Raw genomic sequence first — 17,514 nt, forward strand, 5'->3', positions numbered from 1 at the left:
AAAACCTATTTAAGATCTCCCCCATTTCCTTCGGTTCCGCACATAGCCGACCACTCTGATCTTCAAGAGGACCAATTTTATCCCTTACAGTCCTTTTGCTCTTAATGTACCTGTAAAAGCTCTTTGGATTATCCTTCACTTTGACTGTCAAGGCAACCTCATGTCTTCTTTTAGCCCTCCTGATTACTTTCTTAAGTATTTTCTTGCACTTCTTATACTCCTCAAGCACCTGATTTACTCCCTGTTTCCTATACATTTCATACAACTCCCTCTCCTTCTTTATCAGAGTTGCAATATCTCTTGAGAACCAAGGTTCCTTATTCCTATTCAATTTGCCTTTAATCCTGACAGGAACACACAAATTCTGCACTCTCAAAATTTCCTCTTTGAAGGCTTCCCACCTACCAATCACATCTTTGCCAGAGAACAACCTATCTCAATCCACGCTTTTTAGATTCTTTCTCATTTCTTCAAATTTGGCCTTCTTCCAGTTCAGAACCTCAACCCTAGGACCAGATCTATCCTTGTCCATGATCAAATTGAAACTAATGGTGTTGTGATCACTGGAACCAAAGTGCTCCCCTACACAGACTTCCGTCACTTGTCCTAACTCGTTTCCTAACAGAAGATCCAATATTGCATCCCCTCTCGTTGGTCCCTCTATGTATTGATTTAGAAAACTTTCCTGAACACATTTTACAAACTCTAAATCATCTAGACCCCTAACAGTATGGGAGTCCAAATCAATGTATGGAAAATTAAAATCCCCTACCACCACAACTTTATGTTTCCTGCAGTTGCCTGCTATCTCTCTGCAGATTTGCTCTTCCAAGTCTCGTTGACTACTGGGTGGTCTGTAATACAATCCCACTAATGTGGCCATACCTTTCCTGTTTCTCAGCTCCACCCATAAGGACTCAGTAGACAAGCCCTCTAATCTGTCCTGCCTGAGCACTGCTGTAACATTTTCCCTAACAAGCAATGCTACTCCCCCACCTTTCATTCCTCTGCCTCGATCACATCTGATACATTGGAACCCTGGAATATTAAGCTGCCAGTCCTGCCCCTCCTGTAGCCAAGTTTCACTAATTGCTATAACGTCATAATTCCACGTGTCAATCCACGCCCTCAACTCATCCGCCTTCCCTGCAGTACTCCTAGCATTGAAATATATACACCTCAGAAGATTTTTACCACCACTCACAACCTTTCTATCAGCGGATTTGCTTGAACTTTTAACATCATTTATTTTCACCCCAGCCACACTGTCAGCTCTGGCACTCTGGTTCTCATCCCCCTGCAAATCTAGTTTAAAGCCTCCCCAATAGCACTAACAAACCTCCCTGAAAGGATATTGGTCCCCCTGTAGTTCAAGTGTAACCCGTCTCTCTTGTACAGGTCCCACCTGCCCCAGAAGAGGTCCCAATGATCCTGAAATCTGAAACCCTGCCCCCTACACCAGTTCCTCAGCCACTTGTTCATCCTCCAGAGCATCCTATTCCTACCCTCACATCCGCCACAGCAGACGACGAACCTCGATCTTCGACATCGAAGCGGGCCGAGATAGAAGAAGATGAGCTGCCTGCTCTAATGGAAACAGACGACGAGATGACACCCCAGTGTCCCACCACCCCAACCCCCAGGCCACCGACAGATACCGATTCGCGAAGAATGCAACGGTAGCCGGGAGGCACACAGCCCATCTTTAAGAAAAAAGCCGAAATAAACATGCTAATTAATTAGGTGCCGCCGACACGTAATTGTCAGCCCAGATCAGAGACGACGCAATCGGAAATCCGCACTGATCTGGGCCGACAATTACGTGTCGGGCGGCACCTAATTAATTAGCTTGTTTATTTCGGCTTTTTTCTTAAAGATGTGCTGTGTACCTCCTGGCTACCGCTGTACCCCTGCATGCTTCGCGGCAATGTATCGTTCGGCGGCCTGGAGGATGGGGGCCACTGCACCACCCAACCTGCGACGACTCAGTCTAACACACCATCATCAGTGTGCTCGGCAAGCTATCTTTCCGATTCCCGTTAGTGATACTACACTGTAGATACATTATTTCTACTTCATATAGGCTGTGTATTTTTGCGTGTTATTTGGTATGATTTGGCAGCTTCTAGCTTAAAGGTTACTGGAGAGAGTGTTCTTGCCAACAGCACTTGCGTGAGATTTTCTGCTGACGGTGCTTGCGTGAGATTTTCGCTCCAGAGAACAGTTCAGTAATGATTGTGGAAAAGTATTTCTACTTTATATAGGCTGTGTATTTATCATATCATTTCTGCTTTTACTATATGTTACTGTTATTTTAGATTCTATGTGTTATTTGGCATGATTTGGTAGGTTATTTTTGGGTCTGCGAACTCTCATAAAATTTTCCCATATAAATAAATGGTAATTGCTTCTTCGCTTTATGACATTTTGGCTTACGAACCGTTTCATAGGAACGCTCTACCTTCGGATGGCGGGGGAAACCTGTATGTGTAAGTTTTCATTTTGTAAGTTCAAATACAAGTTGGTCATATATAGTGAATGGCAGGGTGCTAAGGAATATTGATAAACAGAGAAACCTCAGACTTCAAATCTATTGCTCCATGGAAGTTGCAACACAGGTATCTAGTGTGATGTAGAAAGCTTGCCTTCATAGGTTAGGGTAAAGAATACAAGATTTAGAACATTATGTTGCAACTTTACAAAACACTAATGGGTCACAATTAGAATGTTGCATGCAGTTCAGACTGCCACATGATTTGAAGGACGCAATTATTCTGGATAGAGTGCTTTGGAGATTCACCAGAACGATTTGAATGTGAATGTAAGTGGGGGTGGAGCTTAGGAGACGATGGCACCTAACGGCGACTCCTTTGCTTGTATCTTCGGAAACAGCTCTATTTCTACCTTTAATATCTTTATTTTTCCCTTTCAGGGTTCTTTTGAAGACCCTGACCTGGAATTACACACAGGCTTCGGTTCTTTGCGGAAATGGGACCCATTCTCGGGGTTCCACGACCGACCGCTATTTGACATGCCAATGGTTTGGCCTGAGAATCTCGATCGTGTTTGGAAGCCTAAGATCTCAGGGTTCTGAAGACAGGCAGATCAAGGGTCGGTGTCATGGCCGGAGACTTGTGTGTCGTCGGGGAGGCCGGAAAATCTTTTGCTGTGGGCCTGAAGACCCAAGTCTTTGTGATATTTGGATACAGAGCTTGAAAAAAGCGATGGACGGACTCTTAACATCGTAAACCTGCGGATTGTTGTTGTCTCCCGCCCGCTGTGAAAATGGGGGACACCTCCCTCTCCTTTGCCAGGGAGGGAGAGAACCTGTGGGTTATCGAATTCAGATGAAATGTGAAGCCTTTGGGGTAACTGCAAGGTCTGTGTCTTTGCTATCGCTTAGCACACGCTTAGGCTCGGTAATTGTATCGATGCGCTTTTTATTTTTGCCGGTGGAGGGGGAGGGGATTGTTGCTTGCTGCCGCTTATGAGCGGGAGGGGGGAGCTGGGGGGGACTTTGGGGTTGTCACGTTTAACTGTCTTTCATTCTTTGGGACACTTCTCTGTTTTTGTGGATGTTTTGCAAAGAAAAAGTATTTCAGGATGTATATTGTATACATTCCTCTGACATTAAACTTGACCTTTGAACCTTTGTACGTGGCATGATTAGTAAGTTTAGAGTTGACACAAAGATTGGATGAGTCGTTGACAGTGGGGAGTGTACGCTTAGGCTACAGCATGATATCAATGTGTTAGAGAAATGACAGATGGAGATTAATCCAGATAAATGTGAGGAGATGCATTTTGGGAGCACAAATGAGGTAGGCTCTGAAGGAATACTGTGGGATAAAGGAACCTAGGTGTACAAGTCCAAAGATTCTTGACTGTGGCAGTTTTTATATGTAAGGTCACGTGGGAAGCTAGCCTTCATTAGTCAGGGCATTAAATATAAGAGCAGGGAGATTATGCTCCAACTTCACAAAATATTGGTCAGACATCCACTGGAGTACTGCGTGCAGCTCTGGTCACCACACTAGGAAAGATAGGATAGTGCTGAAAGGGTGCAGAGGAGAGGCACCAGGATGCTGCCAGGGATGCAGCAGTTCAGTTACAAGAAGAGACAGGAGCTGTTTCCCTGGAGTGGATGATGTTCAGAGGGGCATAGTGAGGTGGAGATACTTATGAAGGGTATAGACTGCACAAAACTTTTCCACAGTTCAAGGGAAGATAAAACTAGAAAACAGTTTTAGAGTAAAGGTAAAGAGATTTAGAGGGGATCTGATGGGAGATCTTTTCACCCTGAGTGTGGCAAGTACCTGGTACACATATTTGGAGAAAGTGGTGAAATCAGAGTTGCTGACAGCATTTCAGAAGTGCCTGGACAAGCACTTGAATCACCTAGCTGTTGAATGATGTGGCCATGTGCTGGGAGATGGGATTAATATGGCTGGCAACCAAGTGGATGATATAGACATGATGGCCAAATGGTCGGTTTCCTTACTATATGACACTATGACTCTATTAAGGGTAAATTGAAGACAATAGTTATTCTACTCATGAGAAAGATTTTAGTTGTAACTGTCAGTAATAGAGCTACCAAAAATATTTCATGTGTAATATATATTGCTTTTACAGCAGATGATAAATAGACAAAAAAATTTCACAATAAAAAAGCATTACATTCGCAAAGGAACATGCAACATAGCTTTTGATAGATTTAATCTATTCTAGCATTTAGAAGGTAGATCTGAACAAAAGTGATGAATAAAAGCAGCAAAGGTCAGCATGCAGCATTGGGAAAAAGTGTAGGCATTTTGGGCAGAGAGTACGATCTGCTGACTCAAGGCTATGCACACATTCACTTGAATTGTATTCATTCACCAGAATAAATTAGCTCATACATAACTTAACATTACACTTAATAATCAATTCAAACTTACTATAAAAATAAGATGGCAAAAGCAAGTCAACTGATACAGAATATCAGTTCACTGGCCATTCACTAACACCTCGACACAAGCACATTTTGCACAATGCCCTTACCTGAAACCCATGCTTTCCCCTCCACCATGTGGTATCTTCCTTGGGAGGCATGTCAATAACAGACACAATATCCCCAACCTAGAAAACGTTGAATAAACCAGCCATCAGTAAACCTTTCTTCAACTTCAAAAGCACACTTGACATTACTCTTCCATTTTAATAAAGCATTTCTTGACAATTGATACTTAATGTGTCAAATCCTGTCAAGTACCAAGCACAAGGAAATGCAAACATATTTGTGCAACTATGAAAATGCAACACGCAGGATGAGAGTTAAAATTCTTAAGCCACTGAGAAAGCACAAGGATCAATCTATTGAGGAGTACACAACATAAAATTCAGAAATATGAATAGTATCCAGAGTCTAGATTATTTTGTTTGCAAGAGTCAGTTTTGTTTGGAAGAGTCAGTCTGGTCCCTGGTAATGCATGGTGACTAACTTGAAGTAGGATACTTTTATAATGCTGCATATTACTAGCAGTTCATAGTATTCTTTGCCAACAACAAGAGAGTGGAAGGAACCATGCTCCACATCTTGGACATTCATCAAATCATCATAGGTATGGACAGTGAAGCTCCAGCACGCCAAGCCATTTCAACAATCCTCTGCCTCACACCACTCCCCCAGTACCACAACATCAAGAACTGGCAGAAGGAGCAAAGTACGTTAAATATAGGTGCCGTCGTGGCCTGCGTGACCCTTCAACTTGCTCCACCATTCAATAAAATCACACTTGATCTCACCTTTGGCCTCAACTTCATGTTGCTGCCTATTTCCTTTGATTTCCCTGGGTGTCAAAAAATTGCCTCTACATTGGATGTACTTAAAGATTTGGCATCCACATTACTCTGGGATACAGAACTCCCAAGGTTCGCAACAACAGAATGAAATTTATCCTTAACTCAGTATTAAATAGCAACCACCTTTCCTAAAACTATACTCTTAGCAATGTGGAAGAGCCGAGGGATCTTGGGGTTCAGGTCCCTCAAAGTTGCCACACATTGAAAGGACTGTTAAAAAGGTATATAGTGTGCTGGCCTTCATTAGTTGGGGGATTGAGGGATTGATTTCAAAAGCCAATGTAACGTTGCTCATTCGCTTGAACTGTTGGTTCGAGGTTATTAGATGATAACCTACCTCAAAGGACAGCTCATCTGCAGCCTGCGCGATGTATCGCTTAATCACGTGTGCAGCGGCAATGGCAGGAACATTGATGGAGGACTCTTCGTGCACCAGTAGATGGTTCCCTTTGTTATCTATCTGTGAGAAGATTCAGCAATTATTCAGCATTCATCAAGATGTAACAGCTAACAGCAGACAACCATAAACTACATAAAATACCCAAAGAAATGTCTGTTTCTCCAACAAGATCACAATTATTCTTCTTTCATGAAAGTAATTCCTTCCGCAAGCAGAAGACCAGGCCACAAGCTAACCAGCAGATATTGGTCATCCTGGCCAGATCAGAGGCTAAACCATTTATGTTGAGATAGCTAATCACAGGTTTGTTAACAGTGGGAAAGTTCAAGTGAAGTCAGAGCTGTTGGGCTCAAATGGTGATTTTTAACAAAATAATCAGCCATTTCCTGTCCTTGTTAAAGTTCCATGGAGTCACAGGTGAGAACATGAATGGTTGTAATTAGTTCACTCATGTCCTGTAGGGAAGGAAATTTGCTGTTCTTACCTGCTCTAGCATACGTGCGATTCCACAACAGTGTGGTTGGCTTGTAACTGTCCTCTGAAATGGCCTAGAAAACCAGTCAATTGTAATAAAAATTGCTAGAAAGGCATAAGGAAATAAAACTAGATGGATCACCTGGAATCAATACAGGTACTGCAAATGACAAGGGCAAAAACTGCTCTATCAGCTCTGCAAGCTCTTGTGCCAAATTTGGAGAGTTGCCTCATGGACAGTCACACAGATACTAGAAACTGCCATGTTCATGGAATTCTACCTTGCAGTCAACAACCTAGACGTCATCACCTTGGTGCGCTCTGGCAGGATACAGCCGGTAGAGGTGACAGGGCAGTGGTACACAGTCTGGAGGGTACTTCCCTGGGAGTCCTCCACATCAATTCCAGATCCCATGAAATGCCAGAGCATCAGATTAAACTTGACCAAAGAACCCTTCTGCTGATTATCATGTACTTCCCCAGCTCAGCTGTTGAATTGACACTCCTCCATGTAGAACGGCACTTAGAGGAGGTGCTAAGAACGGTAAAGGCACAGAGCATATTGTGGGTGAGGGACTTCAACTTCCATTGGGACATTGCTGCCAGACTGTCTGTGACAGGCAGCGAGGGAACTAACATGAGAAAGAAAGCTACTCAATTCGATTTTCAACATACTGACCACCACACAGTCCTCGTGAAGACAAAATCCCATCCTCACTGTGAAAGCTAAATTTTCATAGGTACCTGCTTATACAATAGGTGCCTAGCACTTGCCAATTCTTGCCCACCCTCCCCCTCACCTCCTTCGGTCCAGATGAAGGGTCTCGACCTGAAATATTAACTGTCTATTTCCCTCCACAGATGCTGCTTGACCTGTTGAGCTCCTCCAACAACTCATTTTGCTTCAAATTCCAGCATCTGCAGTTTCCTGTGGCCAAAGCTGGTTTCTTGATTAAGATCACACTCACTACCCTAAATACTGACTCACTGTACAACCACTGCCTTGAAGCTACAGTCCACACCATCTACAAACCCCATTTCCAGAAAAGTTGGGATATTTTCCAAAATGCAATAAAAACAAAAATCTGTGATATGTTAATTCACGTGAACCTTTATTTAACTGACAAAAGTACAAAGAAAAGATTTTCAATAGTTTTACTGACCAACTTAATTGTATTTTGTAAACATACACAAATTTAGAACTTGATGGCTGCAACACACTCAACAAAAGTTGGGACAGAGTTAAAATAAGATTGAAAAGTGCACAGAATATTCAAGTATCAGTCCAAAAGGAACATTTCTCAACGCAAGATTGCAGAGAATTTAGGTCTTTCAACATCTACTGTACATAATATTGTGAAGAGATACAGAAAATTCAGAGACATCTCAATGCGTAAAGGGCAAAGTCGAAAACCACTGTTGAATACGCGTGATCTTCGAGTCCTCAGGCGGCACTAAGAAACCATCATGCTACTGTGACAATTATAGCCACCTGGGCTCAGGAGTACTTCGGAAAACCATTGTCACTCAACACAGTCCGTCGCTGCATCCAGAAATGCAACTTGAAAACTGTATTACACAAGGAGGAAGCCATAGATCAACTTTATGCAGAAACGCCGGCGAGTTCTCTGGGCCCGAGCTCATCTCAGATGGACCGAAAGACTGAGGAACCGTGTGCTGTGGTCAGATGAGTCCACATTTCAGCTAGTTTTCAGAAAAAACGGGCGTCGAGTTCTCCATGCCAAAGATGAAAATGACCACCCAGATTGTTATCAGCGAAAGGTGCAAAAGCCAGCATCTGTGATGGTATGAGGGTGCATCAGTGCCCACAGCATGGGTGAGTTGTATGTATGCGAAGGTACCATTGACTCTGAGGTGTATATTAGGATTTTAGAGAGACATATGTTGCCATCAAGGCAACGTCTCTTCCCGGGACGTCCATGCTTATTTCAGTAGGACAATGCCAGACCACATTCTGCACGGGCTACAACAGCGTGGCTTTGTAGACACAGAGTGCGTGTATTTGACTGGCCTGCTGCCAGTCCAGGTCTATCTCCTATTGAAAATGTATGGCGCATCATGAAGAGGAGAATCAGACAACAGAGACCACGGACTGTTGAGCAGCTGAAGTCTTATATCAAGCAAGAATGGACAAAATTTCCACTTGCAAATCTACTACGATTAGTATCCTCAGTTCCAAGATGATTAAAAAGTGTTATTAAAAGGAAAGGTGATGTAACACAATGGTAAACATGCCTCTGTCCCAACTTTTGTTAAGTGTGTTGCAGCCCATCAAGTTCTAAATTTGTGTATGTTTACAAAATACAATCAAGTTGGTCAGTAAAACTATTGAAAATCTTTTCTTTGTACTTTTGTCAGTTAAATAAAGGTTCATGTGAATTAACATATCACAAATTTTTGTTTTTATTGTATCTTGAAAAATATCCCAACTTTTCTGGAAATGGGGTTTGTACATAATGTAGTGCAACAACTTAACAAGGTCGCTTCATCAGTACCTGCTAAACTGTAGCATTGTACTGAGTTTCTTGGAGCAATCTGTAGATAGTTTACACTGCAGCCACAGTTGTTGTGGAACAATTGAGTGGTAGTCACCTTTAAGTGATTACAATCAAGGAGATTAGTTTATCCTGGAAAGTGTCCAGTTTGGGTGTTGTTGGAATTGTATTTATCAAGGCAACTTGACAGTAGTCCAACCTGACCTGTACCTTGCAGTGGTTGAAAGGCCTTGATGTATCCCTCACTAAGGGAGCTGTTCTTGTATATGTAATGGTCTAATTTAGCTTTTCATCAGCTGTGCTCTTTAGGATGGTGACTGTGTGGACGTTATCAGTGATATCCAAATCCTGTTAATAAATTAAGATAAACTAATATGATTGCAGCATGGATTCATGAAGGGCAGGTCCTTGACAAGCTTACTGGAGTAGTTTGACAATACAGTGCAGTGGATGGAGAGGAACAAGTGGATGTAGTATTTCCAGAAGGAGTTTGATAAGGTACCACATAAAAGACCTTCATAAGGATGCAATGAGTTGGGGGCAATGTATTAGCATGGGTAGAGGAGTGATTATCCAATAGAAGACAGAGAGTTCGAATAAATGGGTGTTGACAAGTCAGTGGTGAGCAGAGTGGCACAGGAATTGGTGCTGACCCCACAACTATTCACAATGTACGTTAATGATTTGAAGTGGAGACGAGTATAGAAGTTTGCCGATGACACAAAATTGAGTTGAAAAACAAATTGTGCAGAGGATGTGGAGAGTCTGCAGAGAGATATAGATAAGCTAAGTGAGTGGGCAAGGATCTGGCAGATGGAGTACAACATTGATACAAGCAACTTTGGAAAGGAAAATAGAAGATCCGATTATTATTTAAATGGTGAAAGATTGCAGCATGCTGTTGTGTAGAGGGATTTGGGAGTGCTTGTGCATGAATATCATATGGCTGATTTGCAGGTACAACAGGTTTATCAAGGTGGCAAATGCAATGTTGGCCTTCACAGCTGAAGAGATTGAACTTCAGAGCAGAAAGGTTATGCTACAACTGCACAGGATACTGATGAGACTGTACATGGAGAGCTGTGTGCAGTTCTGGCCTTCTGACTTGAGGAAAGATATATTGGCTTGGAAGGTGGTGCAGAGGAGGTTCACCAGGTTGATTCTGGAGATGAGGGGGGTTAGCCTACGAAGAGAGATTGAGTTGCCTTGTACTATACTCACTGGAATTCAGAAGACAGGGGAGGTTATACAATCATATCAAATCATGAATGGGATAGATAGGATAGAGGCAGGGAGGTTGTTTCACTGGCAAGTGAGATCAGAACTAGGGTACATAGCCTCAGGATTTGAGGGAATAGATTTAGGATGGAGAGGAAAAGAAACTGCTTATCCCAGAGAGTAGTGAGTGAATCTGTGGAATTCTCCACCTAGGGAAGCAGTAGAGGCTACGTCATTAAATATACTTTAGACACGGTTGGACAAATTTTTGCACAGCAGGGGAATTAAGGGTTATGGTGAAAAGGCAGGTCGGATGACCTGAGTTCACAGCCAGATGAGCCATGATCTAATTGAATGGTAGAGCAGGCTCAATGGGCCAGATGGCCGAATCCTGCTCCTATTTCTTACGAATATCCGAATAATCATATTGTCAAGTTCACTGATGACATGGCAGTGGTGGGGCTCATCACCAAGATCAATGATATTGCCTACAGAGGAGGTAAAAGGGCTCGAGATCTGGTGTCAGGCGGATAACCTTTTCCTCAATGTCAACAACACAAAGTAGATGGTTATTTACTTGAGGAGAAATCGCACCACTAATATCCCTCCCTACACTGGCGGCACAAGAATGGAAACTACAATCATATCCCTTGTCTTGTCTTGCTCTGTTTATCTATTTTTTTTGTGCTGCATCAGATCTGAAGTAACATTTCATTCTCCTTTACACTTGTGTACAGGAAATGACATTAAACAACCTTGAATCTTATGTTCTTATGACAGAAACCAAGATTGGCCTGGTCAATGTGGTAAGCTTGGAGTACTTCCATTGAACTTTTGTGCAGGCTGATTACTGATTTAGTTATGTTTTAAAAGTGTCATCTCATCGCAAGACTAGGGAAAGGAACTTGAATGGCATGCCCAATTTACTCCCATTACAAAGGTGCCAGGATTTGTATCCTCATGACATGTTACTTGTAAAGTGTTTTTCTATTTTGAACAATGGAAATGTCAATTGATGGTACATGTGGTTTAAAACCAAAACAAGCACAATGGGCTGAACAGCCTCCTTTAGTAACAACATATTTAAACATTTCAGAGAATGGTGCAAAATTGGTAAATCAAATTAAGATACATAGCATTCATGAACTAATCAAATCGCAGAACAGCTCAAGGAGACATCTTGTTTCTAGGAGGTTATAGTAACACCAATGTACAGAGAGTAACCCTTAACAAAACATTTTTTTTAAGCACCCACTTTGTAATAAAAAATCATCAATCCAGAACCCTGCTTCTCTCCCTGAAAATGTTCCTTTGCTTGGTAGGTAATTTAAGCATCTTAAATCACTTTTTCAAGCCTCCTATGTAACATTTAACAGCAGGGTGCAAAACCAGAGTCCATACCTCCATCCATGTAAGAGCAGGCCCACAGTTGATCTTATTATCAGCTATGACAGTAAGCCTGGCAAGATACGCCATCAGCATTTGGGTAACTGTCTGTGAAAATAAAAGAAAAATTATTAAAGCAGACACCGTGAAATAAGCGAAGTTCAAAACTGCAACCAAATGTTAACTAAATGAAATGATTAAAACTATCTTCCTGCCCATAACAGGTAAAAAGTGAGGTTTACTAATGAAATCAAAGCTCCATTAGCAAATGGAAATATGAAGGGCCACCTCCTCCCATAAACACCAGAACGTGAAAGGAAACTTTCTGCAAACTGAGATTGGGCATTTTTCCATCCCTGGAATGTTTCAGCATTCACTGAATACGATACATTCTCTAAATACATAACGGCACACACATCTGGGAAAATAGGACTAAAAGGAATTGCGTGACTGGAATGGAGAAAACATAACCAGGCTGGGGCTAGACTTTCAGACATAAAATGAAAGTAAAGCAGGGATTATGATCACAAATCATAATGAGGAAACAACGTGAGCACAGATCAAAGCCAGGACAGCAGACATAGCAGGAATCCAAGGTGTACCAATGATCACAGCAGAGACTGAAGCAAGAATACAAATTACAAACAGAGAACAAATGGTGAACGAGGATCACACTCAGAGAAGAGAAAAAAATAAAGAAAATAAGGAGAAATCGCAACAGTCATAGAGGAGACAGTGAGATTAACAGACAGGCGATGTGTGATGGAAGATGAAAAGGGATGAGTCAACAAGGGGGAGAGAGTAGATGAGCATGGAGGACAATGAGAGAGCCAGAGAGATGCAAAGGGAGCATATGGAAGCCAGAAGAAACTGTGGGGAAAGAAGGGAGTGATGCTAAAGGCTGATTTATACTTCTGCGTCAAATGGACGCTGCAACCTACACAAGTGGCCTACGCGCATTGTGAGCATTTATACTTGTGCGTTGGTGTGTCTGCGTCACTCTGCAATTCGGGCACATCGCGCATGCGGACACACCTGCCCGTGCAAGGCTTCATGGTCATGCTAGTCTTTCTCAGGGTAAACAAATTTAAAGTGAACATCTTTTTTCGTAAAAGCGAAATGTGTCCTCCATAATTTCGGAGGTCTGTAAAGCCCTATGGAAAGCATTGCAGCCAGAGTTCCTTCCCTGCCCTTCAGTCGCCCATGGGAAGCTATTGCAGCGTAGGAGGAAATGCAATGCTACCAAACGGACAAATCACAATTGTTGCGGTCTGTGTTGCCGCAATGCGTAGTTACATTTTGGGAGAGGTGAGCGTCAGGCTACGGCGTACGGATCCGCGTAGGGTTCGCGGCTACACCGTACCTACGACATCGATTTGATGCAGAAGTATAAATCAGCCTTAAGGCTGCAGCATTTGGAGGAGGGATGGGGTTACACAGAGCAAGGAGATGCAGAAAGTGCTAGGGATCAGAAGGGGCGCAATTAGTGCAGGGACAGGGTTGTGCTGGGACCAAGGAGAGTGAAATGGAAGGGCCTGAGATACTAGGATACACAAAAGAGAAGTGGACTGGGTGAGAGCCAAGGAGTGTACCCTGCTAATTTGAACAGCTGCAGAGAAGGGAACAGGAAGAACAAACGAACAGGATTCAGAGATAAGGAAGTCAGAACCCCAGATTCAGAATTGGTAACTATCACGAGATCAAACACTGCAGATTGGGGAAACAGGTGGGGTCATCGAACAGAATGGGGCAGATATAATAACATAAAACAGGATAGTACAGCTACAGGCTATTCAGCCCTCAACATTCATGTCAACTATGATGCTAACCATCTGCGTGCACTTGATCCATATGCCTTCATTACTTGCCTGTTCATACTTTCATTGAAATGCCTCTTAATCATCACCACAGTAACTCCCTTCATTAGCCCCGGTATCCTGATCCAGGCACCTACTGTTCTTAGGGTGAAAAGGTTGCCTCAAGCATCTACTTTAAATTTACCCCCTCTCACCTTAAAGCTCTATATTTGACATATATTCCATCACGGCAGAAAGATTCTGACCATCCTATCTATGACTCTTATAAACTTCCATGAGGAGTCCCATCAGCCTCCAATGCTCCAGAGAAAACAATCCAAGTTTGTACAACCACTCCTAATGATTCTCATCTCTAATCCGAGCAATATTGTGGGCGAACCTCTTCTGCGTCTTCTCCAAAATTTCCAATTCTTCCTAAAAAGCAGTGACCAGAATTGCAAACAATATGCCAAATGTAGCCCCACTAGAACTTTATGCAGCTACATGATTTCTTCACTATACCCAATGCCTGGCCAATGAAGGCAAATATATGGTATGCCTTCTTTACCACCCTGTCTACTTATGTCACTTTCAGGAAGTTATGGACTTGTACCCCAAGATCCTTATGTAGATCAGTGCTCCGATGAGCCCCGCCACTTACACTATACTTTCTGCTTCATTTGACCTCCCAAAGTGCCGTCGTGGAACATCTTCCAGTCAGAGAAATGCACCCTCCAACAGGACCCTTCATCTTCCATGGCCAAGCCAATTTCATATCTACTCTATCAAATCACTATGGATCCCATGAGGCTGAATCTTCAGGATTAGCCTATGATGAAGGACCTTGTTAAATGGTTTACTAAAGTTCATGTAGACAACATCTACTGCCCTACCCTCATCATTCTCCTTCTTTACCTCCTAAATCAGAAGACACTACCTATGCCCACAAAGCCATGCAGACGATCCCTAATAAACTGTTTTTCAAATACGGGCAAATCTAAGAATCCCCTTCAATGGCTTCCCTGTCACGGATGTAAACTCACTAGGCTACAATTTGCTGGATTATCACTATAGCCCTTCTTAAACAAAGGAACAACATTGGCCAACAACACAAAATGCTGGAGAAACTCAGCAAGTCAGGCAGTATCTACGGAGAGGAATGAACAATCACTGTTTTGGGCCCTTCATCTGAACTGGAAAGGTAAGAGGCAGAAGCCAGAATAAATAGGTGGGGGGAGGTGGAAGAGTACAAGCTGTCAGGTGAGGATATAAAGATCTCTGTCAAGAGCCCAGCAATCTTCTCTTTTGCCTCTCTCAATAACCTGGGAAAGATCCCATCAGGACTTGGAGACTCATCAACCTTCATGCTATCCAACACCACCTCCTTATTGATCTCAACACACCCTTGAATATTACTGTACTCCACAATGACTTCAGCATCCTCCAACCTTCTGCATGGTGAATACTCTGGTTCCAGACATAAGTTCCCTGCTTCCTCCTCGAGTTGTCTTACCTCTGCCTGGCTAACCTTTGGTTTTTAATATATGTATAAAATGCCTTGGGATTTCCCTTGACCTTACCAAATTTATTCCATAGCCCCTTTTGGCCATCCAGATCCCGTTTTAATTGTTGGGGCATGTGATGGCGCAATTAAATGCAGCTGAATCAGACAGTGAGCAGATGGCAACACAGATATTTAAATAGAGTTGGCCTTGCCAACGTAAGTTCTAAACAGGACGGTAAAATATAGTCACAGCTTTGCTTGTATGAAATGCAAAGAACTACAGATGCTGGAAACACTCAGGCCAGGCAGCACTTATTATTGTTTCAGGTCAATAAGTCTGCTCAAGAGCTCTTACTTCGCCATGTATTCAACCCGAGCCTGAGGCTCCGGAGGGTTCTTGTACTGTGGAAAACATCCTGCCTCATCCCTGTGCCGAAGACGCTGCGCCCCAGCAGCCTCAATGACTACAGACTAGTGGCATTGACCTCCCACATCATGAAGACCCTGGAGAGACTTGTTCTGGAGCTGCTCCGGCCTATGGTCAGGCCACACTTAGATCCCCTCCAGTTCGCCTACCAGCCCCGACTAGGAGTTGAGGATGTCATCGACTACCTGCTGAACCGTGTCTATGCCCACCTGGTCAAGCCAGCGAGCACTGTGAGGGTCATGTTTTTTAACTTCTCCAGTGCGTTCAACACCATCCGCCCTGCTCTGCTGGGGGAGAAGCTGACAGCGATGCAGGTGGATGCTTCCCTGGTGTCATGGATTCTTGATTACCTGACTGGCAGACCACAATACGTGTGCTTGCAACACTGTGTGTCCGACAGAGTGATCAGCAGCACTGGGGCTCCACAGGGGACTGTCTTGTCTCCCTTTCTCTTCACCATTTACACCTCGGACTTCAACTACTGCACAGAGTCTTGTCATCTTCAGAAGTTTTCGGATCACTCTGCCATAGTTGGATGCATCAGCAAGGGAGATGAGGCTGAGTACAGGGCTACGGTAGGAAACTTTGTCACATGGTGTGAGCAGAATTATCTGCAGCTTAATGTGAAAATAACTAAGGAGCTGGTGGTAGACCTGAGGAGAGCTAAGGTACCGGTGACCCCTGTTTCCATCCAGGGGGTCAGTGTGGACATGGTGGAGGATTACAAATACCTGGGGATACGAAGTGACAATAAACTGGACTGGTCAAAGAACACTGAGACTGTCTACAAGAAGGGTCAGAGCCGTCTCTATTTCCTGAGGAGACTGAGGTCCTTTAACATCCGCCCGACGATGCTGAAGATGTTCTACGAGTCTGTGGTGGCCAGTGCGATCGTGTTTGCTGTTGTGTGCTGGGGCAGCAGGCTGAGGGTGGCAGACATCAACAGAATCAACAAACTCATTCGTAAGGCCAGTGATGTTGTGGGGATGGAACTGGACTCTCTCACGGTGGTGTCTGAAAAGAGGATGCTGTCTAAGTTGCATGCCATCTTGGTCAATGTCTCCCATCCACTACATAATGTACTGGGTGGGCACAGGATTACATTCAGCCAGAGACTCATTCCACCGAGATGCAGCACAGAGCGTCATAGGAAGTCATTCCTGCCTGGGGCCATCAAACTTTACAACTCCTCTCTTGGAGGGTCAGACACCCTGAGCCAATAGGCTGGTCCTGGACTTATTTCATAATTTACTGGCAAAATTTACATATTACTATTTAACTATTTATGGTTCTATTACTATTTATTATTTATGATGCAACTGTAACGAAAACCAATTTCCCCCAGGATCAATAAAGTATGACTATGACTCTATCTGAAACATGAACACTGGCAGTATGACAGTGCAGTGATTGCTTAATGCTATTACAGCACCAGCAATCAGTGATCTGGGTTCAATTCCTGCCACTGTTCATAAGGAGTTTGTATGTACTCCCGTGACTGCATGGGTTTTCACTGGGTGCTCCGGTTTCCTCCTAATTACTAACCACATATGGGTTCCTCCTAATTACTAAACACATATGGGTTAGGGTTAGTAAGTTGGAGGCATGCTAAGGTGGGACCGGAAACAAGGCAACACTTGCAGACTGCCCCCAGCACATATTTGGACTGTATTGGCCACTGACGCAAATGATGCATTTCACTATATGTTTCAGTATTTCAGTGTACTGTACATGTGATACATAAAGCTAATCTTTATTTTTATAATCTTTATCTGATTTTGTCTCCACCGATGCGGTGTGACCTGTTGAATATTTCCATTTTTTTCTGACTTTATTTGCCAAAATCTAACTATCCTACAATTGCTCGTAATATGTAAAATCTGTCGGCATGACATTCCAAAGTTCTCGTTTGCTGTTGCCAATTGGAGGCTGCCAGTTATTAGATTTGC

General features: G+C 43.2%; 1 protein-coding gene across 12 annotated transcripts in view; it reads right to left on the reverse strand.

The window, feature by feature from the left end:
- The window catches only part of LOC140185133 (rho GTPase-activating protein 32-like), a 583,009-nt gene that overhangs the window by 122,518 nt on the left and 442,977 nt on the right, over nucleotides 1-17,514 (reverse strand). For all 12 annotated transcript variants that reach the window (XM_072238473.1, XM_072238466.1, XM_072238464.1 and 9 more), the window contains 3 exons: nucleotides 11,854-11,946; nucleotides 6,182-6,304; nucleotides 5,044-5,121 (listed from right to left, as the gene is read on the reverse strand). In XM_072238473.1, the coding sequence (XP_072094574.1) occupies nucleotides 5,044-5,121; nucleotides 6,182-6,304; nucleotides 11,854-11,946 (294 nt within the window). The remainder of the gene's footprint in view (nucleotides 1-5,043; nucleotides 5,122-6,181; nucleotides 6,305-11,853; nucleotides 11,947-17,514) is intronic.

This window comes from Mobula birostris, chromosome 20 (assembly GCF_030028105.1).
Source record: "Mobula birostris isolate sMobBir1 chromosome 20, sMobBir1.hap1, whole genome shotgun sequence".
NCBI lineage: Eukaryota > Metazoa > Chordata > Chondrichthyes > Myliobatiformes > Myliobatidae > Mobula > Mobula birostris.